Raw genomic sequence first — 16,306 nt, forward strand, 5'->3', positions numbered from 1 at the left:
ATGTGTGTTTAATAGAAAACCAATTGGAGGAGACAGTTATGGAATCCATCTTTCTTTAACTATTTAAAATGTAACCTGCAAATTGAACAGTGAAATATCAATTCAAGTTAACAGTGATGCTGGAAAGTTATTTTGAAATGCACAAATTGAGACTCCTGGTGCTGATGAACATGAGCAGGTGATTTGGGATGATGAGGCAGGGCCTAATCTGTCTCCTGCACAACTTTGACCAAGGCCACCTGCGCCTTGACTACAGGATTTATTGATGCACCCACAGGAATCTGAGGATTTGTAAATCTATGGAGTATTTGAATTCACATAAACACAGTGAAACAATGAGGATCATTGGCTGTCTAACTATTGTTGTTAAATCACAGAGCGAATTTGTGCTGTTTTCTCACCAGCAGATTTAGTAAGGCACACATTTGGTGACATCTGAATAATTTGACTCTGTAGCGATTTGATACAGCTGAATGGTTTGCTAGGCTATTGCAGAGGGGCACTGGGCACTTGGAGTCAACCACATTGGTATGGGTCTGGAGGCACATGTAGACCAGATTGGGTAAGGACAGCAGATTTACTTCCCTGAAGTTCATTAGTGAACCAGATGGTTTTTTTAAAAACTCATTTTGTTCAAACTTGTATCAAAGTAGGTTACAGCAAATAAACACCCCGGGAAACATTCTTCCCAACAATCAACTATACAGTTTGTACAGATTTTTCTCCTTTTTCACCCTCCCCCCCCCCCCCCCCCCCCCCCCCCCACCCCCCTGCGACGAACAGCTCCTCAAACACGGTCACAAACATCCCCCACCTTTTCTCAAACTCCCCTGTTGTGCCCCTTAATTCAAACTTTATCTTCTCTAACCGCAGGAAGTGGTACAGGTCACCCAACCATGCTGCTTCCCCAGGTGGCGATGCTGACCGCCACTCCAGCAAAATTCGTCGCCATGCAATCAGAGGCGAAGGCCAAGACATCGGTCTTCCTCCTCTCTGATGAGCTCCGGCTTCTCTGAAACCCCAAATATCGCCACCAAAGGGTCCGGGTCCACTCCCTCCTCCACTATCCTGGCTGAGACCACGAATACTCCCACCCAGAATCTTCCCAATTTTTCACAACCCCAAAACATGTGCGCATGATTCGCTGGCCCTGCCCACACCTCTCCTACTCATCTGCTACCCCCTGAAAGAACCCACTCATTCTCGACCGAGTCAAATGCACCCTGTGCACCACCTTAAACTGTATCAGGCTCATCCTTGCACAAGCAGAGGTCCCGTTTACACTTCGCAGTGCCTCACTCCATACTCCCCAATTGATCTCCATTCCCAATTCCCCTTCCCATTTCTCCTTGATCTCCACCACCTGCTCACCTCCCTGCTCACCTAGCCACTTATATATATCCCCAATTCTTCCCTCCCCTTCCACATCCGAAAGCAGCAGTCGCTCCAGCAGGGTGTATCCCGGCAATCTAGGGAACCCCTTCCAGACCTTTCGTGCAAAGTCCCTAACCTGCAGATACCTGAACTCACTACCCCTCGGCAGCTCTACCCTCTCCCTTAGCTCCTCCAGACTGGCAAGCCCTTCCTCCATATACAGATCCCTCACCTTGACCAGCCCCACTTCCCTCCACCTCCTGTATACACTATCAATCCCCACCGGCTCAAACACATGATTCTCGCACAGCGGCGTTAGCACCGACATCCCTTCCACCCTAAAATGCCTCCTCAGCTGATTTCATATCTTCACCATGGACTGCACCACTGGGCTCCCTGAATACCTACTCGGAGCCATTGGCAATGCTGCCGTCACCATAGCCCTCAAACTACACCCCTTACAAGATTCCTCCTACATCCTAACCCAGTCTACCCCTTCTTCCCACCACCGCCGCACCTTGTCCACATTCGCCGCCCAATAATAATGAAGCAAGTTTGGCCACGCCAACCCACCCCCCTGCTGCCTCTGCCTCTGTAGCACTCTCGGCACCTTTCCCGCCCATGCAAAGTCAGAGATGATTGTGTCCACTTTCCGAAAAAGGCCTTTGATATAAAGATCGGGAGAGCCTGAAAGAAAAACAAGAACCTTGGCGGAATATTCATTTTCACCACTTGGACCCTCCCCGCCAGTGTTAAGTGCAGTGTATCCCAGCTCTTAAGATCCTCCCTGGCCTCCTTCACCAGCTTCGTTAAGTTCCACTTATGGAGCCCCGTCCATTCCCTTGCTACCTGAATCCCCAAGTACCTAAACCTATCCCTCGCTACCGTAAATGGCATCCCCCCCTAAATTAGCCCGCTGTGCCAGCCCATTCACCGGGAATACCTCGCTTTTCCCTACATTCAGCTTGTATCCCGAGAACCCTCCAAACATCCCCAACAGGCCCATAATCCTTTCCGTAATCTCAAGGATCCGAAACATGCAGCAAGAGGTCATCGGCATAGAGCGACACTCGATTCTCCCTCTGTCCCCTCATTATCCCCTGCCACTCTGCCGACCCCCTGAGAGCCATCGCCAACGGCTCTATGGCCAGCGGCGACAGCGGGCACCCCTGCAACCAGATGGGTTTTTACAACAATAGTTTCCAAACACACAGCCGTTACTATCTAGAAGGACAAGGGCAACAAAAGCCTGGGAACCCCACCACTTGCTAGTTCCCCTCCCAAATCACTCACCATCCTGACTTAGAAATATATCGGCCGTTCATTCAATGTCACTGGGTCAAAATCCTGGAAGGCCCTCCCTAACAGCACTGTGGGTGTACCACCTGGACTGCAGCGGTTCAAGGAGGCAGTTCACCACCACTTTGGGCAATTGGGGATGGGCAATAAATGCTGGCCTAGCCAGAGACACACTCATCCAATAAGTGAATAAAAAAAACAATTTCCATAATGAATTTGTTTTTATTCATGGATGTGTGCGTCACTGGCTCGGGCAGAATTTATTATTGCAGGTGATGGAGTTCCCATGACTGTTCAATCACCGAATGGCATTTAACGCTAGATATCATGCTCTGCATTTTGCAAGCACCACTGGTTGGGTACCATCCATACTCCACCTACTGTGAACAGCCAAAGAGACATGCCATTTGATATGAACCACCTAGGGTGGCACAGTGGCCCAGTGGTTAGCACTGCCGTCTACGGCGCTGAGGACCCGGGTTCGATCCCGGCCCCGGGTCACTGTCTGTGTGGGGTTTGCACATTCTCCCTGGTCTGCGTGGGTTTCACCCCCACAACCCAAAGATGTGCAGGTTAGGTGGATTGGCCACTCTAAAATTGCCACTTGATTGGAAAAAAATATTTGGGTACTTTAATTATTTTTTTTTTAATTTGTGAACCACCAGTCATGGGAGGTGCAGCTATACAATTCTTTTTTTTTTCTACCAAATTTACACGCCATAAACAATAATCAGAACGAACGTAATGTCAATCCCCATATCAATAACAACAATCCCATCCTCCCACCAAACCCTGGACCTGACAAATGACAAAAAGGAATCAGGAATCACCCATAGTCACTATTAACACATACAGTCCCTCTTTCCCCCCCCCCCCCCCACCCCACCAAACCTTCCCAGCCGCCCCCCCCCCCCCCCTCCCAATGTTCGATGCGATCCAATTCCCGAAAGTGCATAATGAATAACGCTCCATCCTTCCCCTCAGTTCAAATTTGACCTTTTTAAGTGTCAAGAGTTCCAGCAGGTCTCCCCACCACACCAGGGCACAGGTTGGAGAGGTTGATCTCCACCCTAACAGGATCCGCCTTCGGGTAATCAACGAGGCGAAGTCTATAAACATCTGCCTCTGTGCCCATTTCCAACCCAGGCTGGTCTGACACCCCGAATATGGCCTCCCGAGGGCCCGGGTCCAGTTTCACGTGCACCATTTTAGAGATTACCCTAAAAGCCTCCTTCCAGTAAGGGGCTGGTTTAGCACAGTGAGCTAAAGAGCTGGCTTGTAATGCAGAACACAGCCAGCAGCGCGGGTTCAATTCCCGTACCAGCCTCCCCGAACAGGTGCCGGAATGTGGCGATTAGGGGTTTTCACAGTAACTTCATTGAAGCCTACTTGTGACAATAAGTGATTATTATTATTATAGTACTCTTCCAGCTTTGGACAGGTCCAAAACATATGAACATGGTTTGCGGGGCCCCCCTCTGCAATTCACACGCATCTTCTACCCCCTCAAAGAGCAGGCTCATCCTCGCCCTTGTAAGGTGCGCTCTATACACCACCTTCAGATGTATCAGCCCCAACCCCTCACACGAGGTAGAGGCGTTCACCCTCCGGTGCACCTCACACCAGAACCCCTCCTCCATACCTTCTCCCAACTCTTCCTCCCACTTTGCCTTGATCCCTTCTAGCGGCGCCTTCTCCTCCTCCAAAATAGCAGCTGTACAAGTCTGTGGTTGGGCAGCATTTACTGAACAATCCCGAGTGTGCTAAAAGTTACACTAACAACCGATGTAAGATTGACAGTTGGGCTCACAATGTGGCTCACTTACACTTGCTGGAGGACTCATTTTTTCACACACAGGGACCTATCCTGTGCAGGCAAAAGGGACATTGCACCTTTTTTGAATATCAGGACTTTTCTCATCCATCCCTCACTCGAGTATCCCGCGGGAATTTTAATTTCTAAATTCTGGTACCAATTTGATGTTGTTTGTGAAGCAAAACATCTGTAATGTGGGTGAAACCTTTTGAGTATTTCCAGGTTCAAAACCTTGTTTCTGACTAGTTTTGGTCTTTGAAATTCAAGGCAGTTTCCCATTGCACTCTACTTGACCTGCATTGGCTAATAGAGCCGCTGTATTTCTGGAAGAATATCTTTCTTCTCTATTCGGTCTCCTGGCCCTCATGTTTCAGGCAGTGATAAAACTGTCATTTGGTGCTAGGTTATGTGTATCCCAAGCGCTGCCAATCCATTTGCTCCAATTCATGCCAGCACACATTCTCTGGGAACACTGTGAGCCATCCATGCTTACACAACTCTCCTTTTGCAAAATGTTCTGCAGTGACTCTTTCTACAAGCTTCACATTTTAGAATGAAGGCCTAGAGTGAAGTGAAATGTTCCTTTGTCAGTGTGCATGTACATGAACATCGCAAAAAAGTGCATTCATCCTGTGCGATTTCTATGAATATTATTATTTAATACAAGCTGGCTTCATTTAGGGAAACAACATGATGCCTAGGTGTTGGGATATATTTAAGGGAGATTAGGAATGTTTCTTTGGTCATTCTAGCACTAGTTTCATTGTCTCGAAAACATGGGGCGCGATTCTCCACTCTCACGCCGGTTGGGAGAATCGCCTGGGCCGCCATAATTTCCGGGGACGCCAGTCCGACGCCCTCCCGCGATTCTCCCAAGCGGCGGGAACGGCCCGGTCGAGTTTCGCGGGCCGGAGAATCGCCGGAGACACCGAAAATGGCGATTCTCTGGCACCCCCGCTATTCTGAGGCCCGGATGGGCCGAGCGGCCAGGCCAAAACGGCGGGTTCCCCCCCGGCGCCGTCCACACCTGGTCGCTGCAGTCGTGGGCGGTGCGTGAACGCTGGGGGGGCGGCCTGTGGGGGGGCGAGGGGGGATCCTGCACCGGGCTTCACCTGGAATGTGGGGTGGCCCGCGATCGGTGCCCACCGATCGTCGGGCCGTCCTCTCTGAAGGAGGACCTCCTTCCTTCCGCGGCCCCGCAAGATCCGTCCCCCATCTTCTTGCGGGGCGGACTTAGAGAGGACGGCAACCACGCATGCGCGGATGACGTCCGTTATGCGGCGCCGGCTGCGTCATCTATGCGGCGCCGCTTTTACGCGGGCGACAAGGCCTGTCGCGTGTAGATGACGCGGCCCCGATACATTGCAAGACATGAACATGGTAAATCGATATGATACAGAGCTTTGTACATTGGATTCCTCCCGTACATGTCAGGTTTCCGGCTCATTCATGTATTTTCTTGCTCGTATCACTTTTTGAATATCAAATGCAAATGCAATACGTGACAACATTGTGAAATTTACTAATAATGGCATTAAAATAAAATCCATCATTAATTATGTGGGAATTCCTTTTCTATCTAGTGGTTAGTGGGATGTCAATAACACAGCAGCATTCTGTGTAAAATTACCCATTCACCAACATTTTTCCCAACGATATCAGGACATTTTTAGAAAGTTTAAAAAATATTTAGAATACCCAATTAATTTTTTTCCAATTAAGGGGTAATTTAGCGTGGCCAATCCACCTACCCCGCACACCTTAGGGTTGTGGGGACGAAACCCATGCAAACTCGGGGCGAATGTGCAAACTCCACACGGACAGTGACCCAGGGCCGGGATCGAACCTGGGATCTCAGCGCCGTGAGGCAGCAGTGCTAACCACTGCGCCACCGTGCTGCACCACATTTTTAGAAAGTTAATGTTCAGCAGCAGTGATTTAAAAAAAAAAAAAAATTCAAATGCGAGTTCTGAACAAACAATTACTTATTGGCCCTAAAAATACACCGGTTATTAGCAATCTGATTATATAGTTCAATAAATATAAATCATTAATTAGAAGTGAAGTGTTTTGGAGCAATGTGACAATATGATATGAGTGCTATGCAAATACAGTTTCAGTCTACTCCAATGATTGATAATGAAATGCGTTTTGCAAGAGGATGTTGTGCTTTGGTAGAGCTAGTTTAGATCAGTATTGATGGGTGTAGGTAACCAGCTAATTTAGATCAGTATTTGATGGGTGTGAGTAACCAGCTAGGTGCACCTAGTTTAGATCATTATTAATGGGTATAAATAACCAGCTAGGTACAGCTAATTTAGATCAGTATTGATGGGTGTAAGTGACCAGTGGAACATTGGTTTCCATATTGTTTCTTCAGTGAATAAGTTTTGCCCAGAGAAACTGTCAGAATTCATTGAAATCCTGCCAACTCTGTGTACACCTCTTAGTCTTTTTTTTTATAGTTACATAAATAGATACTATTCCATGCAATCAACTGTGAATCTTTTGGGATTGTAATTAACAATCTCTCGCCTTGAGGGTAATAGTGAATTGGAACACTTTCACATTCTGTATTTTTAAAAAAACGCTCAATTAGAAAATGCTCCATAATATTCTCTGTGCTGCGACATGGTTTTTTAAGGGTACGGTGATTGCTCAGCCTCTGATTTGTGTTGTTTGGTAACTACTGTATTAGACTGGTCGTATTTGAATTGCATCCATGTATTAATTCCTGGCACTGAGGTTAATTCCAGCAGGGATTGGACTTGGATTTGAGTTTTGGAGCTCTGATCTGTATAAAGCAGTACCTTCCTCCAGTATGGAATTGGACATTTGTTAGTTTACCTTTGGTCCAGATAAAAACGGTTATAAGTTAACTTTTAATAAATTGGAGCATTTTGTTTCAGATTTGCAAGAGTTTACCCACTTAACTCTTTCTTTTAAGTCTTATTTTTCCAGTGTGCATTTATTCAGAGCTTGATATTCTCTGAATATATTTTGTAACAAATCTGTTTGAACAGCTATTTTTTATTTTCTTTCAGATATATGTTGGCGAAAGGAGCAAAACGAAAGTTTAGTGAACATGAAGATGGGGTGGAAGGCAAAATGTCCTGCGGGAATGGTCCTTCTAAGGTATCATACACCTTACAGCGTCAAACTATCTTCAACATTTCCCTCATGAAACTTTACAATCAGCAGCCGTTAATGGAGCCCAGCTTACAGAGGACAGTATTAATTAACAATATGCTGAGGCGGATTCAAGAGGAACTGAAGCGGGAAGGCAGCTTAAGACCAATGTTCATATCCCCGTCTCAATCCAGTGACACACTCAATGATAACTACAGAGAGGTCCAGCCTGCCTTCAACCATCTTCCTGTTCCTCCAATCCAAGTGACTAGTTTAACAAGCACTACATCTCCAGACTCCTGTCTGACCCCAGCCTCTGTGCTCGAGGATGACACCTTTAGCAGCTGTCAGACGATTGAACTGAGTGTATGCAAATCACAGAACCATTCGCTGAAAGATAGTTTCTCTTCAGCCCTGGATGAAATTGAGGAGCTGTGTCCATCTTCCACCACTGCTGACTCAAAGAGCTGTAAAAGTGCATTGAATGAAGGCAGCAGTGAAAAACCTGACGAGCTCCAAGAAGGCAGATCATCAGAGACCAAGTTTGCAGATACGTTACCAGGCAACTTTGAGATCACCACCACAGGCTTTTTAACAGACCTGACACTCGATGACATCTTATTTGCAGACATCGATACCTCAATGTATGACTTTGATCCTTGCACATCCACCACTGGATCAAGTTCAAAAATGACTGCAGTCACAGCTGATGACATTTTGAAAACCTTATCTCCCTACAGTAACCAATCAGTGACTCCAAGTCAACCTTTCAAAATGGACCTTGCAGAACTCGACCATATAATGGAGGTTCTTGTTGGGTCTTGATGTAGCAAAAAAAAGGACTAGATTTTTATACATTATTTACAGATAACATTCATTAATTATTATTTTTTTAAATGATGGAGTCACTGCAAATTCTGTGCATGCATTTTTGCTTGCCTCTATGAAATAGCAATTATGCCAGGTATTGTTTGCTATAGAGTTGGAAACATCTTCCATCTGTGTCTGTCCTCTTGTAGAATTTTAAATGTTTTGTTCATCATCACTCTCTTACTTAAAGAGCTATGAATACTCGTTGTAGCCAGGGATTGTCTTTGGAGAGAGTGTGTGATGTGTTCACTCTAAACCTTTGTGTAATGTACACACTGAACACAAAGGTTATGTCAAAAATATGATGGAATGTGTACATATGGTTTTCTGGTTCTTTTGATGGTAAGCTGGAGTCTCAACATTTTTCCTGATGTCTTTAGTTCAGTCCATTTCATTCATCCCAAACTAATTGACCATTGCGCTTTTAAACCTGCACTGTGGGTTTACTTTGTATTTTTGTACAGGATCAGCAATTAATCATATTCTTTTCTAAAATACTTTTTTATACACCAAGATAGCTATTTTGCTAGGATGTGCGCTCACAATACTCTGCTAAATTCAGATGAACAAGAGTAACTTGTACTTTTATACAAATGGATCAACCGAATGTTCATGTAGAAGGAGTATAAGGGGAATATTAAAGCAACAGGGATCCACAGCAGGATCTAAAACCATATGCATTCAATTAAAGAAAGGAGGATATGGACTAACTGTATTTTTTTTAATGGATCTTATTATGAATAATTGTGGTCCCTTTCCCATCATGTTTACCAGAATCCTCAATATATCCACTTTGATCATTCACAGCATGTTCTGTGGAACTATGCTTCAATACCTTCTCCTTTGGTTCAAGACTACCGTAGTTGATCTACGAGCTCAGATATTGCTGGAACCTTTAACCCGTTAGGTAGACTTATTCATACAGAATAGATTTAAACATTTTTGATCCGAAAGCTAAAGCTGATAATGATGCGGTGAGGAGAGAAAGGAAGCTCAGTCAATCATTGGACCAACGATCCATTTCCTTATCCAATCAGATCTAAGGATTGGGAAATAAACAGGAAGAATGAGGGGGGGGGGGTGAATTCAAGGTCAAACTAGGTACAGAAAGAGAAATCTAGAAAGGGAAACAAAAGATTAGACCGAGAGAGAGGCAAAAGGACACAAAGGAGAATCAAGAAAATATTGAATTTAAAATTAGACATTTTCAGAGGGCTGCACGGTGGCGCAGTGGTTAGCACTGCTGCCTCACGGCGCCGCAGGCCTGGATTCGATCCCGGCTCCCGGTCACTGTCCGTGTAGAGTTTGCACATTCTCCCCGTATCTGCGTGGATCTCATCCCACGACCCAAAGATGTGCAGGGTAGGTGGATTGATTACGCTAAATTGCCCCTTAATTGGAAAAAAAAAGTTTGAAAAGGAATTTTTAAAATCTTAATAAAACAATTTGCAACCCGAAGGAATGACAGTCCACACTTAGAATTGTTCATTTCCTGGGCCAGAGAGGTTCATTACAAGGCTGTAACAATGATCATGTTAAAAGAATACTTGATTTTCTATAAGTTTAATGGGCAATTCATGCATAAATGTAGTAACTTCATGAAAATCACATGAAATTTCAGGACAGGATGCCATTTTTCTGAAATTAATGGCGTGGCATAATTAATCTGACAGTGTTGGTGGCTTTCAGTTCATGGGGAAAATATTTCCCATGGGAGGGGGGTCTGGGTCTCTATTGTGATATTCCCCATCCACTTTTAATCCATTTATACTCAAGTAGAACTCAAGTAGAAGCAGCCTTACGTTACTCACACTGCAACACATCCAGCTACATCATTGTGACAATTCTATAACTGAAGGGCACAGGAAGCTATGCAAGTGAATGAAGTGAACAATATCCATGTCTCATGTTTTGTCAGGAAATGTAAACACAACAACTTGGTGCTATGTCAAACGTTTTCTTACCTGGAAAGCAGGATGGGGGGGGGGGGGGGGGGGGGGGGTTTAAAGTTGGATCCGACCAAATGGGTTTTCCACTTACAGCTCAATTTAGGTGACTTAATTTTGGCGTCCTTTTTACTTCCAATATCTCCTTACTTATTGAAATCACACTGTGTGTGAACAATGTATGCCTTTTCAAAAATAAATATATATAGATATATAAACGGGGATTCCAAAGCATCTTGACTGCAGCGGCATTATCGCAGACTGCAAAATGCAGCAATGCACAAGAGGCTTTTTAGTGCGTTGTGCTGGAAGTGGTCTGTTTTTTAAATAAGAATGTCCAAGGAACCAGCAATAAATATAAATTTTTCATGTATTTCGAGAGGTCGGAGAAAAGCACCTGCTTATTCTCCAAACCAACCATTTAAAAAAAAAAAAGAGCTGTGCACTATATCAGTACCTGGGTGTTGCTGATTGTGTTTTCTGTGCGAATCTGCACTTCACTGTGAACCTGTCATTAAGCACAAGTACTTTTTACTACAATTGAATAAACCTTTCTCAAGCCTCTGAGACTGAAGCCATGTTAACACCACTTTGCATTTCCAGTATAACTGGCTGTTTCTGTTGAGTTATTCTTTGGGCAGGTTTTTGGGAGAAGGGCTTTTTCCCCCCTCTTCCCTCTCCGAACCACCCCACTCCTTTTTTTAAAAAAATGATCAAGTTTCAGGCAAAAGCTGATCTCTATGCATGACTTTTACACTGAGTGTAATTGCTTTCTACAGCTTCTACAGACAAACATATTTGGTAATTGTCTTGTAAATTGCTTTGAAATGATTGGAATACGCCACGCTGACTGCCAAATTATATAATAGCATTCTAGATTTTGTTATTTTTGATGGTACCATAGCGGTGTGTGCAAATCACAACTATTATTGTTGCAATGCATACAGCTAATTTAGGAGTTGCTCTTTAATTTAATTTATTTAAGAAATTTTAAATTATTGTTTGTTTCATGTTATTTGTTGAAATTCTGCTCTTGTCTTTGCAATGGGAATGGTTTTCTGCAGTAACTGTGACTATATTTAGGTATCCACGTTGCAAATTAAGAACCTTTTCTAAATGCGTTGAAGGAACAGCTCGTGTTTGGCTTTACTTGGCTGGGTTTCTTTATGTTTACGAACCCTGTATCCCCTCAAAATCCAAAGCTTCACATATGAGTTGCAATCAGGAATCCCCAATTTTCAATACTGGTGTCACCTTCCAGGAATGTCTCGGCTTTGTCTTTAGTCTGATTTGATGAGTATTTAATTTAGAATTGATCAGAATCCAAACAACCCCCGCCCCAATAAACTCACCGTGCAGATTATATCATGTCTGATTTTAGGGCGATTGGAATCCCAATTTAACTTTTGGGTTTAATACTGATTTTTTCATGGGATTTTTCAAAGCACTCAGAAGTGGCCATTTGAAATTGTGCATGTATATAGAAGCTGTTTTATCTAGTGTACAGTGTTTGGACAGAACTGGTAGATACAGTATAAACCCAAGGCCTGTAGAGCAAGTTCCCATTGGTTACTGGAATATAACAAAAATGACAAGAAAAGAGCAGATTAAAATGGTTGGTTGTGAAGTGATGTTTTGCCCAATCCTTATTTATTCTCTGTGTAAATATATTTATTTTTATTGTGTAGCTAACAGAAACTGCTAAATAGATTTTGATGTGTACAGAATGTATGTATCGTAGGAATGTATTTAGCTTTCGGAATGTACATTCTGTGTGGAAGCCACATTCAAATGATTGAAAAGACTGGGCTTTCTCTCAAGATTCCGTAGTGCTTCTCGCTTCTGTCAAAGCAGAAACACTGTAATTTCCCACAGACCTTGGAGCTGTGCCTTTTTCTATGTAATATTTCAAACATATACATCTGAAAGCAAGGTTACTGTATTCACATATACTTAAAAACTGTAATTAATGAAATGCAATTGGACAAATGTAAGTGGAATTGAGCAGTTCTGACTTTTGTAGTTTTATATTCAACAATAAACTGTAAAACAAAAAGTTCTCTCTCTTTTCCCCAAATGCTCTTATTTAAGACCACTGCACTTAGGCAAGCTCTTATCCAGCCTTTCCCGGGTATTCACCATGCCCTCTGACCTTTCCTCTCTCTGAGACTGAACGTGCTGTACTCGGCAAAGGACTCCGCCTCATACCCTTACGCCCCACCTCAATTAATTTCAGGCTCGACACGATGCTGAACTCTTCTTCCGCCGCCTTCATCTCTATGCTCACTTCTTCAGGCAGGAGTTCTTCCCCCGTTCAACAGATCCTTTTTCCCACTTCCAGCATTCTCCCTCCACCCGGACTTCTCCCTCCGGCCGCTTACCGCCTCTTGATCTTTTCATTTCAGAACTGTCGGTGTGACATTGACCGTCTCAATTTCTCAGCTCCTCTCACCCACTCTAATCTGTTACCTTCTGAACTGGTTGCTCTCTGCTCTCTCAGGTCCAACCCTGACTTTGTCATCAAACCAGTCGACAAGGGTGGGGCTGTTGTTGTCTGGCGTACTGACCTCTACCTCGCAAAGATTGAACGGCAACTCCTCTTACCTCCCCTTGGACCATGACCCCACCACTGAGTATCAAACCATTGTTTTCAGGACTGTCACTGACCTCATCTGCAATGGAGATCGTCCCACCACAGCTTCCAACCTCATAATCTCCCAACCTCCTGGACAGCCCGCTTCTACCTCTGCCCAAAATCCACAACCACAACTTTCCCTGTAGGCTCATCGAGTCAGCCTGTTCCTGCCCCACCAACCTCCTTCCTTCCTTTCTTAACTCCATACACTTGCCCAGTCCCTTCCAACCTACATTCGTGATTCCTCTGATACCCTACATCACATCAGGAAGTTGCAGTTCCCGGGCCCTAACCGTCCCCTCGTCACCATGGATGTCCAATCCCTCTATACCTCCTTCGCCACCAGGATGGTATGAGGGCTCTCCGCTTCTTCCTCGGAGAGGCCTAAAAAATCCCCATCCACCACCACTCTCCTCCGTCTGGCTGAACATGTCCTCTCAGTGAACAATTTCTCCTTTGACATGTCTCATTTTCTCGAAACCAAAGGTGAGACCCAGCCAAAGAATATGGGTATCCGCATGGGTCGCAGTTTGCCTGTCTCTTTATGGGCTATGTGGAACATTCCTTGTTTCGGTGCCGCTTCATTCTCCCATCTGGACATGGAAACATTTTATTTTGTTTCCAATTTCCACCTTCACATGGTCCATCTCCAACACTTCCCTTCCCTTCCTTGACCTTTCTATCTTGATGTCTGGGGATAGACTGTCCACTGATGTCCATTACAAACCCACTGACTCCCACAGCTACCTCAACTGCAGCTCTTCACACCCCACATCCTGTAAGGACTCCATCCCATTCTCTCAGTTTCTTTGCCTCTGTCGTATCTGTTCCGATGAAGCCACTTTCCCAAACTGTGTTGCTGACATGTCTTCATTCTTCCCTAATCGTGGGTAGTGAATTCCATAGATTTGCAACCTTTGGCCTAAACCTATGGGGTTGGATTCTCCAGTCCTAAGTGTTGACGCTGGCACACGATTCGTGGAATTCCACGACAGCAAAACTGGCCCGCACCTGGACCGATTTAGCTACTGTTGAGGGGCTAGTACCGGCGCCACGTGGAACACAACCGATTCCAATGAGAAACGGTGCTGGATTCGCAGGTTTCGCGATTGACACTCAGGAGGCTGACGAGCTGCAGCCGCAAATACACACTTCACTCCCCACACACACCATCCCAGCCAACACGATGGCAGCGAGGAGAGCGGCCACCTCGTTTTATGGACGCCGAGCTGGAGTCCTCTTGGACACGGTGGAGGAGAGGGCAGGCCGCCCCTGTACCCTGGGCCCGGGGAAGGAGCCGACCGCCATTCATTGTGCCTGGGGCGCAGGGTGGCAGAGGCAGTCAGTGCCACCAGCAACACTGTCCAGGCCGGCCAGCAGTGCCAGAAAAAGGCGCACGACCTCAAGGCGGCCAGGGTGAGTAGTTAGCACTGTGCCACTGGCACTAGCCCTATCCCACACACCACATAACTATACCCCCCTCCCCACAACCTGGAGGGCACCCACCCCTGCACCACTTGCCGGTACCGAAACTGGCGGCCACGGCCGGATGCGCTGGCCACTGAAGCCACCAGCTACCCACCCTCCTGGGTTGCATGCTTTAATCTGCCTAGCACTGTCCGTTTTCCATTTGCCCCCCGCCCCCAGGAGAAGGCCGCTCACAACCGTCGGGAGGCGGAGAAGACAGGAGAGGGGACCGCCAGACCATGGCAGAGCATAGGGCCCTGGACGAGTTCGGAGGAAAGGGAGATCACCGGGGGTGGTGTTCGGCCCCGTGAGTGAGGAAGTGAGACCCCGCTGAGTTGCGACTCCCCCAACACCATCCCCATACCACCCACACCACCCTTGCCCTCAACCATCCCCTCACTTCCACTCTTCCCCCGGCCCGTGGTCAAATCATGTGTCTTGTCTTGTGATTTTGCAGGACTTGCTGGAGATGGGGTGGGTCCATCTTATGTCCCCAGTCAGTGCCACAGCCAGGGTCTCCCCCCCCCCCCCCCCCCCCCCACCGCCCCAAGCTGAGCACTGACGAGGAGAGCAGCTCGGATACCAGCCCTCCGCCCGAGACTCAGGACACCCCAGAGTTCGGGTCTGATGATGACAGTGATATTCCATCACAGCTGTCTCCAACACCCTCCACCATCCCAGTTAGTGAAGAGGCTCCTGGGACACTCTCTGCTGCGCACCACACAGTTGACCGGGGTACAGCAGATGGAGTGTAGGAACACCCGAGGGGGGTGGACGGTCGGAGGGCAGACCGAGCCCAGGGACTAGCTGCCGTCCAGACTGGTTTAGGGCTCTGGAACGGACAGTCCCATCAATTGTGGAGATGCAGTCGCAGTGCCAGGGACTACATGAGGGGTTGTAGTACCTGCAGGCGCTGGTTGAGGAGTCCAACCGTGAGCAGGAGCAGGAGGTGGTGCCAACAATCCATGGATGGCATCTGTGGTGGAGGCATTGGGGGGGCGACGGTTCTGGCTATGGATCAGCATGTCCGAGGCCTGGGGAATTCTGTGCATGAGCTGGCTAAGGCCCAATCAGGATTGCCACCTCACAGGCAGCCATGTGCTAGAGCCACTTGGAAATTGCAGCACTCCTGAGCGTGACCTAGCAGGCCATGGCTGGAAACGTCGGTGGCATTGTCCAGGCGCTGGCTGACATGGCGCAGACACTGAGGGAGGTAGCCCAGTCCCAGAGGGAGCTGGCGCAGTCACTGGGCTGATGTGACACAGACCCAGAAGGTGGTGGCACAGTCAATGGGTGATGAGGCGCAGTTCCAGACAGAGATGGTCCACTCCCTGGGCTCCATGGCCCACGAGCGTGCCATGGCCTGGTCGAAGGCAGAGTGGTCCACCAGGACTGGCTGCGGCTGGTGGTGGGGGGACCTCAGGGGATGGCTCCATTCGCACCCCCATCCCCTGGAGTTGTCGGGCTGCTGGGCACCACGAGGGAGGAGGAGGTGTTGGGGCCCATGCCGGTGACTCCCGCAGGGGAGGGCTGAACACCGCAGCACCTCCTCCCCCTTTTCCTCCCTGGTGCATCTAGTGGGCAGAACAGGGCGGCACCCAAACCACCTGGTACACCCGAGCAGCAGCCGGGCCCATCCAGGAACAGTCGCCAACGGGGACCCAGGTCGCAGGGTGGGTATCACAGCAGGCCGCCTCCACCTCTGATGTACCACCTGGGGAATCATCTGGACGTAGTGTTAAGGCCCGTAAGGCCAGAAAGTTGGACACC

At 47.0% G+C, this 16,306-nt stretch overlaps 1 protein-coding gene across 6 annotated transcripts in view; it reads left to right on the forward strand.

The window, feature by feature from the left end:
• sertad2b (SERTA domain containing 2b) overlaps positions 1–10,263 on the forward strand; it is a 132,794-nt gene extending 122,531 nt beyond the window's left edge. For all 6 annotated transcript variants that reach the window (XM_072507077.1, XM_072507069.1, XM_072507093.1 and 3 more), the window contains one exon: positions 7,534–10,263. In XM_072507077.1, the coding sequence (XP_072363178.1) occupies positions 7,538–8,443 (906 nt within the window). In that variant the 5' untranslated portion in view covers positions 7,534–7,537 and the 3' untranslated portion in view covers positions 8,444–10,263. The remainder of the gene's footprint in view (positions 1–7,533) is intronic.
• The last annotated feature ends 6,043 nt before the right edge of the window (positions 10,264–16,306 follow it).

Source organism: Scyliorhinus torazame, chromosome 1, assembly GCF_047496885.1.
Source record: "Scyliorhinus torazame isolate Kashiwa2021f chromosome 1, sScyTor2.1, whole genome shotgun sequence".
Classification (NCBI taxonomy): domain Eukaryota; kingdom Metazoa; phylum Chordata; class Chondrichthyes; order Carcharhiniformes; family Scyliorhinidae; genus Scyliorhinus; species Scyliorhinus torazame.